Consider the following 18,808-nt stretch of genomic DNA (forward strand, 5'->3'; position numbering starts at 1 on the left):
TATACCTCTCCACTATCCATTATGGTTCCCTATAGCATCCTGGCCTCTACTATTTACTTTTACTCCAACTCATGCTTTTTGTGTGTGTTTTGAGACAGGGTTTCTGTATGCATTTCTGACTATCCTGTGCCTCCCCAATGCTGGGATCACAGGTATGGACCATGATGCTGGCTTAGAACAAGATACTTCACAATTAAGGTAGATATATGTTGTACCTCAACTCACTCATTCCCAGGCCTTACAAGAGTAGGCATTAGAGGTTAAGTAAAAGTCCCAGTGCCCTGGGTAGTATACCTCCTCCATAAGATATTGCTCAGAGAGACCCCCAAAGTCTCCTAAAGAATTCAAGCTATACTACTGTTTTTAGTTGTCCACCAGAACTAGATAGGAAGACCCTATTGCTGAAGACACCACCTGCTATAGTTGTAGGACATAAGAGAAATCAAACTGGAGCTGTGCTGGAAGCTTCCTCCCTGCTGGCTAGCTGTCATAATGCTGGAAGGTGCTATGTGGGCTCTAGAGGAGAAAAAATAGCAATAGTCTTACCAGGCTGTGGGCCCTGTGAGCTACCAAGCTGACCTGCCAGAAAAGATGTGCCCACCGGTGTAATAGTGTAATGACTTATAGAGGGAGCCAACTGCTTTTTGACTGGATTAAGGTCAGCTCCATAAGAGGGAATCCATGCCTGATATTGTAAATCTGCTCAACAGCCCATGTCTGGGGAAATCATAGGTCCCAGTGGGGAGACATGCTAAATGGACATGTTGTGCCCTTCACACTGCCTTCTAAATATTTATTTTTTATGCCTATAGATTAGTGATGTACTCAACTTAGGTTAAAGCTTTTTTTCTTTGTCCAATGAGTAGAGGATAGACTGTGAGTGTTAGTCCTTTCAAGGCTAAGAAGAGCTGGGTGTGGTGGCGCATGCCTTTAATCCCAGCACTTGGGAGGCAGAGGTAGGAGGATTGCCATGAGTTGAAGGCCACCCTGAGATGATAGAGTTAATTCCAGGTCAGCCTGGACCAGAGTGAGACCCTACCTCAAAAAAACAAAAAACAAAAAACAAAACAAAACAAAAAGGCTAAGAAGCACTGCACAAGAAGAGGCAGAAAGAATGTAAGAGACAGAGGACGAGCGCTGTGGATGCTCCCTTCCAACATGACAGTGATGGGGCTGGGAAAACATCTCGGTTAAAGGCTCTTGCTTCCAACATGACTGTGAGGCAGGATACAGAATACACAGGGGAAATTAGCAGGCTCTGAGGAGGTGGCTCAGCAGTTAAATGCACTTGCTTGCAAAGCCTGACAGCCTATGTTCAGTTCCCCAATATCCATGTGTGGTGGTTTGATTCAGGTGTCCCCCATAAGCTTAGGTGTTCTGAATGCTAGGTTCCCAGCTGATGTAGATTTGGTAATTAACACCTCCTGGAGGCAGTGTATTGTTGGGGATAGGCAGCTTCCCCTTGCCAGTGTTTGGCGCACACTCCTGTTCCTGTTGTTCACCTGATGTTGTCCAGGGGGTGATAACCACCCTCTGCTCATGCCATTGTTTTCCCCTGCCTGTTTCCCCTTGAGCCTGTAAGCCAAAGTAAACCTCTTTTTCCCACAAGCTGCTCTTGGTTGGGTGATTTCTACCAGCAATGTGAACCTGATTGCAAAACCATGTAAAGCCAGATGCACAAAGTAGTGCATACATTTGGAGTTCATTTGCAGTGGCAGGATGCCCCAGTGTGCTCATTCTCTTTCTCTCTCTCCCCATCTCTTAAATAATAAATAAATAAATAAATAAATAATTTTTTCCTTTAGAATTATTTTATTAAATCATAAATGTACAACAGCTTCTTAACTCTACACACGCACTTAAATTTTTTAAAGGAAAAACGTTATGTCTTGTTACACCATGATCCTGGCTAATAGCTTTTCAAAACTTTGAGAAAAATCTTAAAAAAAGTTTCACATATCACCTGAAACTTACAAATTTAACATTATCAAAGAAGGAATGCTTCTACACTCTTACAAAGACCACTAGAAAGAAACAACAATTAAAAAGCTAAGAAACTGCCTCAAAGGCATTTTTTTACAATCCTTCCTCCACAGTAAGGTAATGTTATTAAATAATCCAATCCATTCACAAAATGGCTCTCTGCATCTGCTCTGGTGTCTTCTGTCATATCACTGCATATTTATGCATGACTGAGATAAGAGTTTCCTTAACGATAACCTGAAGCGGTTCTGTTACCTCTGGGCTCTCATCCTCTCCTATTTATACAGTGAAGCCCATGGCAAGTAGGAAGCAGCTCAGTATCGGCTCCTCCCGCCATAACCCCCACTTCCTTCACCGCCTCCTGGACCACAGTTTCCTCCACCATACGGTCCCCCATGTTCCTGCTACCACCAAAGTTTCCACTCTTCACTGGACCATAGTTAGAAGGTTGCTGGTTATAATTTCCAAAATCATTGTAATTTCCACTTCCATAATTTCCTCCTCCATAGTTTTCATAACCACCTCCGTGACCCCCACCCTGGTTGCCATATCCAGGTCCTCCACCACCATATCCTCCTCTTCCTCCTCCATAACCAGGGCTACCTCCAAAATCGCCACCTCCAGGTCCGCCTCCATATCCATTGTAGCCGTCCCCAAATCCACGTCCACTTCCATCTCCATCAGTTCCTCCCCTAAAGTTACTTCCTGGTCCTGGTCCAAAATTTCCACCACCACCACCACCACCACCACCACCACCACCACCACCACCACCACCACCACGGGAATCTCCAAAACCAAAGCTCCCTCCTCTTCCACTCCTAGGACTCTGGACTTGCTGCATTTCTTGTCTTGACAGTGCTTTTCTTGCTTCTGCATTATGACCATTAATGGTGTGATATCTTTGCAATACAATTTTATCCACAGGATCATGGTCATCAAAGGTAACAAAGCCATGGTCGTCAAAGGTAACAAAGCCAAAGCCTCTTTTCTTTCCAGATTGCCTATCAGTAATTATTTCAACAGTATCAATTTTCCCATACTCTTCAAAGTAATCTCTAAGGTGATGCTCCTCGGTGTCTTCTTTAATTCCGCCAACAAATAGCTTCTTCACAGTCACCTGGGCTCCAGGTTTTCCAGACTCCTCTCTGGCTACCGCGCGTTTTGGCTCAACTACTCTCCCATCAATCGAATGAGGCCTCGCAGCCACGGCAGCATCTATCTCAGCCATGGATGAGAATTTACAAAACCAAATCCTCTTGACCTTTTGCTTGCAGGATCCCTCATCACCACACAGTCTGTGAGCTTTCCCCATTGCTCGTAGTAGTTTCTCAAACTTTCTTCAGTGGTTTCAAAGCTAAGCCACCAATGAAGAGTTTACGGGACTGTTCCTTTTCTCTCTCCATCGCAGACTCAGTCGCTTCAGCCCGATTTCCCGCAGCCGAGCGAGATGACAGAGAACTCGGCGCACGGACACGAACCGGACTCGTCCTGACTCAGAGGCGACCAGCAGCAGCTGTCCCGACCACGCGCACCCACCGGAGACCTGCACGCAGCGCCGGCGCAGCTGCTTCTGCCGCTGGAGCCGCTGCCGCCGCTTTTCTAGAACCTTCCCCCAACCTAATTTTTTTTTTAATTAGGGGACATGAGAAGAAGAGGCCCCTCATGAAGGAGTCTGTTCAAAGCCTCTTGCCAGCAGCAAAGCAAAAAGTCCAGCACAGTGAAAAACTAGTTAAAGACACTTCTCTTTCCCAGATAAAAGCCTGCAATTTTCTTTGAATCTCACCTAATACCCCACTTATAATAGAGGACATGCTCTAAGCCCCTTGTGCAACCCTAGTGGATTCTGGTTTTATTTTTATCAGATTGTAACTACCATCTTCACAGCCTCTTGTAATCTCACTTACCAAAACAGAAAGAATTTAATGGGAGCAAGAGGGAGATATAAGAGGTTAATGGGTAGGGGGCGATTATGATCAAAATACATCACTTATAAGAGCTTGGAAGATGGCTCAGTGGTTAAAGAGACTTGCTTGCAAAGTCTGCTGCTGGGTTCAATGCATCCATTTGCAGTGTCAAGAGAACCTGGTGCATGCACACATACACACAAATGCAAATAAATAATTTTTTCAAAAAATAGGGCTGCAGAGATTGCTCAGAGGTTAAGGAACTTGCCTGCAAAGCCTAATGACCTGGGTTTAATTCTCCAGTACCCACATAAATCAGATGTACAAAGTGATGCATACATCTGGAGTTCTTTTGCAGTGGCTGGAGGCCCTGGTGCACCCATTCTCTCTGTCTTTCTCTGTCTCTCTGCTTGCAAATAAATAAATGTATATTTTTTTAAAGATTAAAAAAAATCACATACACATACAAAATTGTCAAAAACAATAAGGAATAATAAAAACAATCAAGGATTAAACATCAACAAGAAAGTTTTTCTATATTTTGTTTTTCTGTGTTACTTTATTTCTTTTTTTATTTATTTTTGAGATGGGGGAGAGAGAGAGAAAGAGAGAGAGAGAGAGAAAGAGAGAGAATAGACATGCCATAGCCTCCATCTGCTGCAAATGAACTCCAGACACATGCGCCATCTTGTGCATCTGGTTTATGTGAGTCCTGGAGAATCAAACCTAGGTCCTTTGGTTTGCAGGCAAATGCCTTAACTGCTGAGCCATCTCTCCAGCCCTATTTAAAAATATTTATTTATTTATTTATTTATTTGAGAGAGAGAGAGAGAGAGAGAGAGAGAATGAGCATGTCAGGGCCTCTAGCCACTGCAAATGAACTCCAGACACATGTGCCACCATGTACATCTGGCTTACGTGGGTTCTGGGGAATCAAACCTGGGTCCTGAAGCTTTGCAGGCAAGTGTCTTAACTGCTAAGCCAACCCTCCAGCCCACAAAACAGTTTTAAATATACACTATATACTTGTATAAAATATATATTTCCAAGAGTCATGCTAGCCACTCTCTGTCATCTATGGCCACTCATATGAATTAGCTATGAGTATTACCATTTTCCAGATAAGAAAATGAAGGAAAGATATGCGGTATATTGCACTTGCTTTAAGTTGCACAGAAAGTAAAACTCAAACCATCCAGCATTCAGGAGGCTGAGGAAAGAGAATCACTGTGAGTTTAAGGTAAGCCTGGATTACAAAGTGAATTCCAAGTCAGCCTTAGCTAGAGTGAGCCCTGCTTCAAAAAAATAAAACAGGGCTGGGGAAATGACTTAGTGGTTAAGGCGTTAGTGTGCGAAGCATAAGAACCCCGGTTCAATTCCCCAGACCCACATAAGCCAGATGCATAAGGGGGTGTATGCAACTGGAGTTCATTTGCAGTGGCTGGAGGCCCTGGAGCACCCATTCTCTCTGGCTGGAGGCCCTGGAGCACCCATTCTCTCTTTATCTCTGCCTCTCCCCCCCCCACTCTCTCTCTCTAATAAATAAATTAAATAAAGGCACGAGCTGCCATTCCTGCCTTTAAAATAAATTAATTAATTAACTAAAGAAACAAAAACAAAAAGTTCAAACTAGGTCAGCTTCCAGATTCCAGTTTTGTATAGTTGAAGCATAATACTGATGGTTTTTAATTTATCCCTGGAAAAGTTGTTTTCCAGTTTAATGTGTTGTCCTTTGTTACTCTTTGTCTACTTTCAAATTTTTACATAGCAGATAAAATGTCTCTGGATTAGTAAGGGTCTGGTACTAAGCAGAACAGTGCAAAACGGGTAAAAGTTCACCTATGTTAATGAACACTCAATTTGAGAACCTGTTACAAAGGCACTGGTGATTTTTTTTTTTTTTTTTTCCTGAGGTAGGGTCTCACTCTAACCCAGGGTGACCTGGAATTCACTATGTAGTCTCAGGGTGGCTTTGAACTCACGGCGATCCTCCTACCTCTGCCTCGCGAGTCCTGGGATTAAAGGCATGCACCAGCACGCCCAGCCGATTTTTTTTTTATTTATAATATCGTAATGTCTCTCCTAGAGATCTATATCAGAATGTCTCTAAAGAAAACTTTTTCCCTTGTTAAATATGAGCACCCCCCCCCTCCAAATTTATTAAAGACATTGCTCAAGCAATGCAATAGAGCCCTCTTCTGGTCAAGAAGAGGAACTATTGGGCAGACAACAATTTGTAAAAGTTAAGAAAATGAAGTACAAAGTAGGTTCCTCAAAGGAGTTAGAACTGAAAGACATTTTCCACATGAGGAGCAGCTTCTATTGACAAAATGTGTGTTTGCACTGCCCTGTAATTCCAGTACTGGGGGGGGGGGCTGAGGCTATAGATTTATGGTGAGTTCAAGGCCAGCGTGGGCCACACAATAAGTTCTAGACCAACCAGGCTACAGAATAAGACTTTATTTGAAAAGACAATAGTAGTAGTCATCATCATCATTGTCATTGTTGTTAACAGTAGTACTGGAACCGTTCTGTTGTGGTGGCTTCACATATTGTCTTCTGGTCATGTGCATTATTATATTCAAAGTTGGGGAAGTCCTGTCTTTGCCCCTCAGCGATCTACTACATACCTTACCCTGAATTGTTTGCTGGATGCTTTTATGTATATGCCTAATTGCCAGAGCCCAGTGAACACACATAGCAGGGCTAGTTTCTAGCCAATGTGCATCCTTTTTACCAGCCTTCCCTCTCAGCCTGACAGACAGTAATTGGTAATAGTCAAATAAGATCACCAAGCTGGGAGTGGTGGTGCACACCTTTAATACCAGCACTCAGGAGGCAGAGGTGAGAGGATTGGATCACTGTGAGTTCAAGGCCACCTAGAGACTATATAACGAATTCCAGGTCAGCCTGAGCTACAGAGAGACCTAACATCGAAAAACCAAAATAAATAAATAAATAAAATCACCAGTATTCTCAATATATAAAAACTATAAAGCTGGACATGATGACATACACCTTTAACCCCAGCATTTGGGGGACTGAGGTAGGAAGATCATTGTTAGTTTGAGGCTAGCCTGGGGCTATAGAGTGACTGCCAGGTTAGCCTGGCCTAGAATGAGATACTACCTGGGTAATGGGAGTATTGCCCTGGCAGTTTTGACTTTGAAATCCCAGGGATTTTACACTCATTGCAACCAACTCCACTGGGCTAAGATGTATCATAATATTCTGCTCTATTGTGGGGAAATATAATCTCAAATTAACCTATAATGTAGAAGGTACACATTCAAAGGAGTTGACCAATAGTAAGTTGCAACTATGTGGAGAAGAGTAAAATTAAGCACAGAACAGTCAGAGAGAATTTCTCACTGGAAAGTAACTTGGTAGACACAGAACTGTAGGGAAAAGTAGGATAGTGCATTAATTACCTTTATGAAACTGACCAACATATTTGAGAGACCAATTTAAATCTGAGAGAAGATTTATTTAGGCTCATATTTCAGAAGGTTCAGTCCATATTGCATGATCCCATCTACTTGAGCTGAACATCATAGTGGTCAGAGGCATGGAGAAGTTTCTCCATTTCATGGTGGGCAGGAAAGAGAGAAAGAGAAAAAGAAAAGGAGAGACTGAGCATGGTGGCCCATGCCTTTAATATCAGCACTTAGAAGGCTGAGGTAGGAGGATCACCATGAGTTCAAGGCCAGCCTGACCCAAAGAATGAATTCCAGGTCAGCCTGGACTAGAATGAGATCCTTCCCCCAACCCCGACACACACACAAAAATAATGAAAGTAAAAAAGCATGCTCCTAGATAGACCCTGCTGCCTAAACATTTCAGAATCTCCCAAAGTAGCTTCATCAGTTGAGAACCCATACCCATACCCTTATGCTCACACCAGTCCATTTCTATGCAATGCAATCCTGCACAAGTTCTCAGAACACAGAAAGAATGCAGTAAGCCTCTCACATAAACTTCTTCTAGCCCAGTCTGTACAAAGCTCTTTCTTCCCCTTACAGCAAAGCCTGCATAGTCCATAGTTCTTACTGCATTTAGGTCTTTCAACTTTGATCAGAATGGTCCATCACACTCTGCCTTCAGCACTGCAAGGCATCTCTTAGATCAAGGTTTCAAATCCTTCCACACATCAATTACAAAATGGCCAAAACCACACAGTCAGGCATGTAGCAGCAAGGACCACACTTTGCTACTAATTTTCTGTTATAGTTACCTTCTCATTCCTGGGACAAACAACCAGAAGCATCTGATGGGAGGAAATTTATTCTGGCATACAGTCTCATGGGGAAGCTCCATGATGGCATGGAAAAGGGGCTAGACATCACCCCCTTGCCTCAGCAGATGGCAACTAGCAGCAGGAGAGTGAGTCAAATTCTAACAAAGGAAAGCTGGCTATAACATTCCTAAGCCCACTCCCAATAACACACCTCCTCCAGCAAGACTCCACCTCCCAAATTGCCATCAACTGGGACTCAAACATTTAATACACATGAGTTAATGGGGGACACCTAATTCAAACCACTACACCAGGCTAACAGGCTTTGCAAGCAAGTACCTCTAACTGCTAAGCCATCTCTCCAGCCTTGCTATGCTTAATTTTTTGAGGAACTGTCTTTTACAGTAGCTGTGCTGCTTTACATATAGTTGTTTTATGTTGTTGAATAATTTGAATCAATCCCTTGCTATAGGAAACTAATGTTTATATATACTGAACCAACACAGGAAGTACATCACTCTGTTAACACTCCATGATATACCATGGTGCTATTTTACAAATACTTCTAATTACCATTCTTATTAATTTTTGATCCAGAACCTGAGAGGTATGCATGTTGTGAGGAGGTCAGAAAGAAAGGTGGGGAGATGATCAGGAAGGCAACAAAAATAATTCCTGCCCTGCAGCTCCATTTCAGCTGGGCTTGTCTGACATAAGCATCAGAGGGGAGCACAACAGACAGTGAGGAAAGATACTGGAGTGTGGTGAGGTCACACAGTAGGACTGGGCTTGTCTGATGCTCTTCACCTACTTATGTGAAATTAGTGTCCGAGAAAGCAGTTTTCCTTCTTCTCTCACTTCAGCTCAGCCTCAGAACCTATTCCTCTTCTAAAACTTCTGTGAAAATTATGAATTGAACTTATAAGTTGTTACAGTTACCTTTTTGTTGCTGGCAAAAACACCCAACCAAAAGCAGTTTGTGGAGGAAAGTTATTTTGGCTACCAGACTCGAGGGGAAGCTCCATGATGGCAGGGAAACTGTGGCATAAGCAGAGGGTGGATATCACCTCCTGGCCAACAATAGCAGGAGAGTGTGCCAAACACTGGTAAGAGGAAGCTGACTGTAATACCTATAGGCCCACTCCCAACTGCCTCAAAGAGATTCCAATTCCCAAGCTGTGGACCTAGCGTTCAGAACACAGGAGTTTATGGAGGACACCTGAAACAAACCACTACAGAGGTGAAATACAGATGTACAATGGAAAAACACAGAAACTGTGGGGAAGGAAGCAACAGGCAATAAAACTGACATTTTATTCTTATTTTTTTTAGTAGTAGTGGGCTCAAACTCAGAGCCTCAGGCACGCTAGGCAAGTGCCAGGCTATATCCCCAGCTCATGTCATCACCTCATCAGACAAGCCGCCTCCTGAAGCCGTGGGAAATCACAGTGCTCTGGAATCTGGAGAGAGGCGAATGCAAAGGCATGTCTGCAATCTTTACTTCTGGCGGGACTTTGTTCAGGACAACTTTACGATTTTCCCCATGGCAAAGACGTTCGCTGTGACCCCAGAACAGAGAATCTTCTAGAGGGCCCGTATGAATCCCACATGCTTTAGCTTGCTAAGAGAGGGGGGGAAAAAACCTCTGCTTAGTATCACATTGGACATCATTTGCTTGTGAAGATTTTTATTTTATTCTCATGTTTTAACTTTTTTATTTTTATTTATTTGAGAGAGAGAGAGAAAGAGGCAGAGAGAGGGAGAGAGAGAATGGGCACACCAATGCCTCCAGCCACTGCAAATGAACTCCAGACATATGCGCCCCCTTGTACATCTGGCTTATGTGGGTTGTGGGCAATCAAACTGAGGTCCTTTGGCTTTGCAGGCAAATGCCTTAATGGCTAAGCCATCTCTCCAGCCCTATTTTCATTTATTTATAAGAGAGAAAGAGAGAGAGAATCAGCATGCCAGGGCCTCTAGTCATTGCAAGTGAACTCCAGACAATATGCACTACCATGTGCATCTGGCTTATGGGGTTTCTGGGGACTCAAACTTGGGTCCTTAGGCCTCACAGGCAAACACCTTAACCATTAAGCAGAGACAGAGGTTAGAGGATCACTGTGACTTCAAGGCCAGCCTGGGACTAGAGAGTGATTTCCAGGTCAGCCTGGGATAGCGTGAGACCCTGCCTTGAAAAACAAAAACAACAAAATACCCTGTATAATAAATTATTCATTCTATCAGTTTTGTTCCTCTAGAGAACTCTAATAAAAAACCAGATGCTTTAATATATTCAAAAGATTTTTTAAGCTAGAGAAATAGCTCAGTGTTTAAGGCACTCACTTGCAAAGCCTAAAGATCTGAGTTCCATTCCCCAGTACCCATGTAGAGCCAGATGCATAAGGTGGCACATACATCTGGAGTTTGTTTGCAGTGGCCACAGACACTAGCACACCCATTCTTTCTCTCTCTCTCTCTCTCTCTCTGTCTTTCTTTCTGCCTCTTTTATTCTTTCTCTCTCTCAAATAAATGTTTTTCTTTCTTTTTTTTTTTTTAGTCTCAAGGCGCCCTTGAACTCACAGCAATCCTCCTACCTCTGCCTCCCAAGTCTGGGATGCACCATCACACCTGGCTAATAATTTTTAAATATATTTTTTAAAAATTTTAAATTTTATTTATTTATTTGCAAGCAGAGAGAGACAGAGAGAAGACAGGAAGAATGGGTGTGCCAGGGCCTCCAGACACATTCCACTTTGTACATATGGCACACATGGATACTGGGGAATCAAACTTAGGTTATTAGTCTCTGTAGGCAAGCTCCTAATCTGTTGAGCCATCTCTCCAGCCCTCAAAAGATTTTATTTGGCCTGGTGAGATGGTTTAATGGCTAAGGCGCTTGCCTGAGAAGCCTAAAGACCCATGTCCTACTCTCCAAGTCTCACGTATACCAGAAGCACAAAGATGAGACAAGTGCAATATCACACATGCCCACGAGGTGGTGGGAGTGTCTAGAGTTTAATTGCAGTGACTGGAGGCCCTGACACAGCAGTTCTCTTTCTATATACATGCCTCTTTCTTTTTCTCTCTCTTTCAAGTACTTATTTTAATTTTAGAAAGAGAGAGGGAGAGACAGACAGACTGTGTGCATGTGTATACATGCCACGGCCTGTCGTCATTGTAAACACACTCCAGATGTGTGCCCTACTTTGTGCAAGTGCACTGTGGAATTGAACCTGGGATGGCAGGCTTTGCAAGCGCCTTTAACCACGGAGCCATCTTCTCAGTCCCTTATTTTTAAATTTTGAAGCAGAGTCTTACTCTAGCCCAGGCTGACCTAGAATTCTATGGCCTTGCCTGGCCTCAAATTCATAGTGAGCATCCTACCTCAGTCTCTTGCTTACTGAGATTAAAGGCATGAATCACCACACCAGGCCTAGCAAGGGGGGTTTGATTTTTCAAGGTAGGGTCTCACTCTAACTCAGGCTGACCTGGAATTCACTCTGTAGTCTCAGGGTGACCTTGACCTCACAGTGTCCTACCTCTTCCTCCTAAGTGCTTGGATTAAAGGCATGTGCCATCACACCCAGCGGGGTGGGGGGAGGTTATTTTTAAAGTATCATGTAAAAATACATATAAAATAATCATCTCAGGACAAATGACATTTTATTTACTTTTTTTTTTCTGAGGTAGGGACTCATTCTGGTCCAGGCTGACCAGGAATTAACTATGTAGTCTCAGGGTGGTCTCGAACTCACAGGGATTCTCCTATCTTTGCCACCATGCCTGGTCATTTTTATTTACATTATAATAACTTTCTGTTTCACAAGTAAATAGTCAATCTTATTTGGAAAATGTTTTTTAAAGTACTAACTAGCCAGGTGTGGTGGCACACACTTTTAATCCCAGCACTCAGAGGTAGGAGGATTGCTGTGAGTTCAAGGCCACCCTGAGACTACACAGTTAATTCCAGGTCAGCCTGGGCTAGAGTAAGACCTTACCTCAAAAAAATAAATAAATAGGGCTAGAGAGGTGGGTTAGCGGTGAAACACTTGCCTGTGAAGTCTAAGGACCCCAGTTGGAAGCTCGATCCCCCAGGACCCACATAAGCCAGATGCACAAGGTGGCACAAGCATCTGGAGTTCATTTGCAGTGGCTGGAGACCCTGGCGTGTCCATTCTCTCTCTCTCTCTCTCTGTGTCTGTCTCTCTCTGCCTCTTTTGCTCTCAAATAAATAAAAATAAACAAAAAAATTTAAAAACAAATACATGAATGTCACTAGTAAAGACCAGGAAGCTAGAAAGAAACTATGAGGGAAGGAAGAGAGGGGAGTACTTAAGGGGAGGGTATAGTAGATATGTAACTAGAGAGGCAAACTATGGGGGGGATCGTATAAGGGAAGGGGTGGAGAGGAAGATTCATCAAAATTTAAGATTTATAGCTGGGTGTAGTGGCGTACACCTTTAATCCCAGTACTTGGGAGGCCAAGGTAGGAGGATCACTGTGAGTTTGGGGCCAGCCTAAGACTAAATAGTAAATTCCAGGTCAGCCTGGCCTAGAGCAAGACCCTACCTTGAAAAACCAAAAAGAAAAAAATTATTTTTTTAATGAACAAGCCATGTGGAAATCTACTTTTCTGCTGTATATAGCACATATATATATGCTAAAAAAGAGTCTGGGCAGAAATATCTTGCTTGCAGAGGTGGGTAGATGCTCAAAAGTCATAGGCTGTTATTAGAAAAATTTCAGTGCTCACCAGGTGTGGTGACACATACCTTTAATCCCAGCACTCAGGAGGCAGAGGTAGGAGGATCGCTGTAAGTTCGAGGCCACTGTGAGACTCCATAGTGAATTCCAGGTCAGCCTGGGCTAGAGTGAAACCTTACCTCGAAAAACCAAAAAAAAAAAAAAAAAATTCAATGCTAATGTTATGTATGATACCTTCCAGAGAGTTGTTGGTCAGGAAGGTCCCTGATGCCCCCAAACCATAACAGGCCATTGCCAAGGCTCTTGGTTGCCTACCGGATCCAGATGGCAAGATCCTATTAGTAAAAATACATGCTTAGGCTGCAGGACATTGGGAAATCAGGCTGGAGCTGAGTTGGAAGTCTGTTACTAGCTGTCAGGATGCTGGGAAGAACTATGCTGGGAAAAAAGGTCATTAGTGGTGTCAACCAGCAGTGGAACCTATATACTTTATGGCTGGACACCCAGGCCAAATGTCCCGACTGGTACAATGGTTGCAAGTCTGTCATAGGGGAAAACCATTGCTCTCTAGTTGGACTTGATTAGGTACTGAAAGTCTAATCAAAAGCCTACATCAGGGGCTGGAGAGATAGCTTAGCAGTTAAGGTGCCTGCCTTGTCATGCAAGGTGAGGACCTGAGTCTAGATCCCCAGGACCCACAGAAAAGGTCAGCGCAGTGGTGCACACCTATACTCCCTGCAATGGTGAGGCAGAGACAGAAGAATCCCTGGGACTTGCTGGCTCACTAGCTACTTGAGATAATCAGTGGGTTCTAGGTTCAGTGGAAGACCCTGTTCCAAAAAAAATAAAAATAAAAATAAAAAAGGCAGTGCAAGCTGGGTGTGGTGGTGCATGCCTTTAATCCCAGCACTTGGGAAGCAGAGGTAGGAGGATCCCACTGAGACTGAGTTTGAGGCCAGCCCGAGACTACATAGTAAATTCCAGGTCAGCCTGGGCTAGACAGAGACCCTACCTCAAAAAACCCAAAGTAATAGTAATAATAATACTAACAATGTGAAGGGGCTGGAGAAATGACTCAGCAGTTAGAAGTGCTTGCTTGCAAGCCTGCCAGCCCAAGTTTAATTTCCTAGCACCCATGTAATGGTGGATGCAAAGAGGTGCTGTGTTCCCAACTTACCTACAGCAGCAGGAGGCAGAGCAGGAGAATGTGAAAGCTAGATTGGTACTTAAAGTAGCAAAACAACAAAACAAAGACCCTATCACAAGAAAAGCAGAACAAGAGGACAAACACTCTGAGGATGTTCTCAGGCCAAACATGCAACATGGCACATGCATACCCAGATGCATACACACATCATACCTACAGACACCCTCCAATACATAATAAAAAAAGGTGCAAAATAGCCAGGTGTGGTGGTGCACGCCTTTAATCCCAGCCTCGGGAGGCAGAGGTAGGAGGACTGCTGGGAGTTCGAGGCCACCCTGAAACTACATAGTGAATTCCAGGTCAGCCTGAGCTAGAGTGAGACCCTACCTTGAAAAACAAAAACAAGAGCCGGGCGTGGTGGTGCACGCCTTTAATCCCAGCGCTCGGGAGGCAGAGGTAGGAGGATCACTATGAGTTCGAGGCCACCCTGAGACTACATAGTGAATTCCAGGTCAGCCTGAGCCAGTGTGAGACCCTACCTCGAAAAACCAAAAAAAAAAAAAACAACAAAAAAACAAAAACAAACAAAAAAAATAAGATGCAGGGGCTGGAGAGATGGCTTAGTGGTTAAACGCTTGCCTGTGAAGCCTAAGGACCCCGGTTCAAGGCTCGGTTCCCCAGGTCCCACGTTAGCCAGATGCACAAGGGGGCGCACGCGTCTGGAGTTCGTTTGCAGAGGCTGGAAGCCCTGGCGCGCCCATTCTCTCTCTCTCCCTCTATCTGTCTTTCTCTCTGTGTCTGTCGCTCTCAAATAAATAAATAAATAAAACAAAAATAATAATATGCAGATTGAGGAAGACACCTGATGTCAACCTCTGGCTTTCATATACATACACACACACATACACATACACAACCCCACACAATGTGCATACACATATTAAAAAACTTAGAAAGGGCTGGAGAGATGGATTAGCAGTTAAGGTGCTTGCCTGCAAAGTCTAAGGACTCATGTTCAAATCTGCAGGTCCCGTGTAAGCAGATGCACAGTGACACAAAAGCAAATGTCACATATGCGCACAAGGGTGTGCATGCGTCTGTGATTGGTTTGCAGCAGCGCAAGGTCCTGGTGCATCCATTATCTCTGTCTCTCTCTCTCTCAAAATAAAAAATAAGGGCTGGGGAAATGGCTTAGAGGTTAAGGCATTTGCCTACAAAGCCTAAGGAGCCTGGTTTGATTCCCCAGGACCCACGTAAGCCAAATGCACAAGGGGGCACATGTGTCTGGAGTTCGTTTGCAGTGGCTACAGGCTCCGATGTGCCCATCCTCTCTTTCTCTCTCTCAAATAAATAAATAGATAAAATTTAAAAATAAAATAAAAAGCCCATAAAGTAGCTTTTGCACAGCTATATGTTTTAAGTGATGTTAAGAGAGCTGGGACAGGCATGGTGGTGCACACCTTTAATCCCAGCACTCAGGAGGCAAAGGTAGGAGGATCGCCGAGAGTTTGAGGCCACCCTGAGACAACATAGTGAAATCCTGGTCAGCCTGAGCTAGAGTGAGACCTTACCTCAAAAAACAAAGAGAGAGAGAGAGAGAAATTAATTTTTTTTTTATTTTCAAGGCTGTTTCTATTGACTAATGACTATTTTTGAGAAAATACCTTCAGGTTCACATTTCTGAATTTCATGTTCTCTTTCCAAGGCATAACATAATACGTTGGGATCATCCCTTGCTTTAATGAAAACCGTGGCAAATGAATCTCCTCACACCTGAATATCAGGAAAGCAAGAAGAAAGGAGACTTTGAGTTGATGACCAGTTGTTTTAGCATCATTCTATTTTTATTTATTTTATTTTATTTTATTTTATTTTATTTTATTTTATTTATTTATTTGAGAGCGACAGACACAGAGAGAAAGACAGAGGGAGAGAGAGAGAACGGACGCGCCAGGGCTTCCAGCCTCTGCAAACGAACTCCAGACGCGTGTGCCCCCTTGTGCATCTGGCTAACGTGGGACCTGGGGAACCGAGCCTCGAACCGGGGTCCTTAGGCTTCAAAGGCAAGTGCTTAACTGCTAAGCCATCTCTCCAGCCCTTTAGCATCATTCTAAAAAGGCAGTTGTGTCCAAGAAAATTAGGACCAGGACAGAGAGCTGTGCCAAGAGGCCCACATAGAAGAGAATCAACTATTTAAACCTCCATGCAATGAGTTGGATGTATGTGGTGGCATACACCTGTGGCCCATATGCTTGGGAAGCTGTAGCAAGAAGACTGCTAAGTTTAAGGCCAGCCAGGGTACATATTGAGACTCTGCTTAAAAACAAAGCCACCTGGGCTGGAGAGATGGCTTAGCGGTTAAGTGCTTGCCTATGAAGCCTAAGGACCCCGGTTCGAGGCTCAGTTCCCCAGGTCCCAACGTTAGCCAGATGCACAAGGGGGCGAACACGTCTGGAGTTCGTTTGCAGAGGCTGGAAGCCCTGGCGCGCCCATTCTCTCTCTCCCTCTATCTGTCTTTCTCTCTGTGTCTGTTGCTCTCAAATAAATTAAAAAAAAAAAAAAACAAAGCCACCTGCCCAAGTATCACTAAGGTTTGGGTTACCTCCAACTGCATGTGTCCATACAAGCTGGTTTTAGTGGAGAATATAGTGCACCATGATTCACCTCTAGCCTACGCTTCATCCACTCTAAAGGAAATATGTAGCCAAAGAAAGAGAGGAGGGAAATGAGGAAGGGAAGACTAACCTGGTTTCTAAATTTATATGTGCTTTCTACTTAAATCAGATTTGCTTTCCCAGTACATGTCTTTGGAACATAAAGTTTTCCATCCAAATGCTAAGGAGATGCATGATTGTCCTCATCCAGGTAGCTCCCAGACTGAAGCATAATCAGCAAACAGAAGGCTAGGAATCTGAGTGTGGTGGTACACATCTGCAATCCCAGCTACTTGCTTATCTCAACTACATGTCTGTGATCCAAGCTACTTCCAAGGGAGAAGTAGGAGAACCCCAAATTCCAGCCCAGTCTGGGCAATTTAGGGAGATAGTCTCAAAATAGAAATTTAAAAGCTCAGTGGTAGAGCACTCGCCTAGCAGGTGGGAGGCTCTAGGTTGCATCTCCATTCCCACACAACAAAAAACAAACAACCCAGAACTCTTTAGACCTCACTTGTTAGTAGATGTAAACAAATTCTCCTCGGAGCATCTATTGTCCAGTTTAGGTAAGGTAGGAGAAGTATCCTTTTTCAAAGCCATTGCTGGTGTCAGTGGCAGAATTTTCATCTGGAACCTAACCCACTGGTCTAATTCTGATGAAACTGCTGCCACTGATGTAACAATTGTTCTCTTAACTCTATAGTAACCCTGAGAGTGCCGCGCTCAGAGCTATTTTCAGTGCATGTTTAAATTCCCCTTCTTGTGAAAAACATAAAATAAATCCATCTCAAAGACATAAAAAGTAAAATCTCTGAAAGTTTTGGAAAAAAAAAAAAAAAAGAAACTGGGCATGGTGAGGCACACTTTTAATCTTACCACTTGAGAGGCAGAGGTAGGAGGATCACAATGAGTTCAAGACTAGCCTGAGACTAAATAATGAATTCCAGGTCAGCCTGGGCTACATTGAGACTCGACCTTGAAAAATCAAAAATTAAAAAAAAAAAATCTTAATACGTAAAACATGTAAAGGTCCTTAAAAATTGAAGTTTCTTCTAGGATGCAATATGCACTAGAAATTGTGGTTTTGTATTTTTCACACAAGGACTCATTCTATAGCCCAAGTTGGTTTTGAACTCTCCAAAACCCTGTCTTAGATACCCAACAGTTAATTTTAATGGTATACGACTGGAGAGATGTCTTAGCAGTTAAGCGCTTGCCTGTGAAGCCTAAGGACCCTGGTTCGAAGACCCAGGACCCACATTAGCCAGATGCACAAGGGGGCGCACACATCTGGAATTCGTCTGCAGTGGCTGGAAGCCCTGGTGTGCCCATTCTCTCTTGCTCTCTCTCTCTCTCTGCCTCTTTCTCTGTCGCTCTCTAATAAACAACAACAACAACAAAAATTACAGGTATAAACCACCACGCCCAGCCCAAGTACTGATAGATTAGGAAGGTGGGCAAAAGGGACTATCTTTATTTTATTTTTTTAATATTTTATTTGCAAGCAGAGACAGAGGAGAGAGAAAAAGAGAGAGGGAGGAAGAGAGAGAGAATGGGCATGTCAGAGCACCTAGCCACTGCAAACGAACTCCAGATGCAAGCATCACTTTGTGCATCTGGCTTTACAGAATTTCAGGTCTGATACTAAGGTCTTTGATCCATTTGAACTTAATTCTTGTGCATGGAGAGAGATAAGTATCTATTTTCATCCTTTTACAGATGCATATCCAGTTTTTCCAGCACCATTTGCTAAAAAGGCTGTCTTTTCTCCAATGAGTATTTTTGGCAATTTTGTCAAAGATCAGGTGACTATAGCTACCCAAACTTACACCTGCCTTCTCTATTCTGTTCCATTGATCTGCATGTCTGTTTTTGTGCCAGTACCACACTGATTTTGTCACTATGGCTCTATAGTCATAGATTAAAATCAGGTATGGCGATACCACAAGCCTTATTTTTGTTGCTCAAAAATTTTTTAGATATTCCAGGTTTTTTGTGTTTCCAAATGAATTTTTGGATTGTTTTTCTATTTCCATGAAGAATGCCATTGGAATTTTGATAGGGACTGCATTAAATGTGTAGATTGCTTTCGGTAAGATTGCCATTTTCACAATGTTGATTCTTCCGATCCAAGAACAAGGGTTACCTTTCCATTTCTTACTGTCTTCTGCAATTTCTC

General features: G+C 43.3%; 1 protein-coding gene and 1 pseudogene across 1 annotated transcript; both read right to left on the bottom strand.

Annotated features, from left to right (window-relative positions):
* Positions 1 to 2,297: 2,297 nt before the first annotated feature.
* Positions 2,298 to 3,386, bottom strand: LOC101600293 (annotated as a pseudogene).
* A 6,149-nt stretch (positions 3,387 to 9,535) lies between these two features.
* Positions 9,536 to 17,229, bottom strand: Tex43 (testis expressed 43). The gene is made up of 3 exons (XM_004669181.1): positions 17,144 to 17,229; positions 15,640 to 15,748; positions 9,536 to 9,745 (listed from the first exon to the last, which is right to left on the bottom strand). Exons 1-3 carry the CDS (start codon positions 17,227 to 17,229, stop codon positions 9,536 to 9,538), a joined length of 405 nt encoding a protein of 134 aa, XP_004669238.1.
* Positions 17,230 to 18,808: the final 1,579 nt, after the last annotated feature.

The sequence above is a fragment of the Jaculus jaculus genome, chromosome 12, assembly GCF_020740685.1.
Source record: "Jaculus jaculus isolate mJacJac1 chromosome 12, mJacJac1.mat.Y.cur, whole genome shotgun sequence".
NCBI classification, from domain to species: domain Eukaryota; kingdom Metazoa; phylum Chordata; class Mammalia; order Rodentia; family Dipodidae; genus Jaculus; species Jaculus jaculus.

What these genes read in the sequence shown, in the direction of transcription:
- Tex43 (XM_004669181.1), bottom strand. Translation starts at nt 17,229, where the DNA reads ATGGCTTTGAAAAAGGATACTTCTCCTACCTTACCTAAACTGGACAAT. An exon ending in TTGTTTACATCTACTAACAA is followed by an intron (nt 15,749 to 17,143) that starts GTGAGGTCTAAA and finishes CCTGATATTCAG; the next exon opens with GTGTGAGGAGATTCATTTGC. An exon ending in TCAGAAATGTGAACCTGAAG is followed by an intron (nt 9,746 to 15,639) that starts GTATTTTCTCAA and finishes CCCCTCTCTTAG; the next exon opens with CAAGCTAAAGCATGTGGGAT.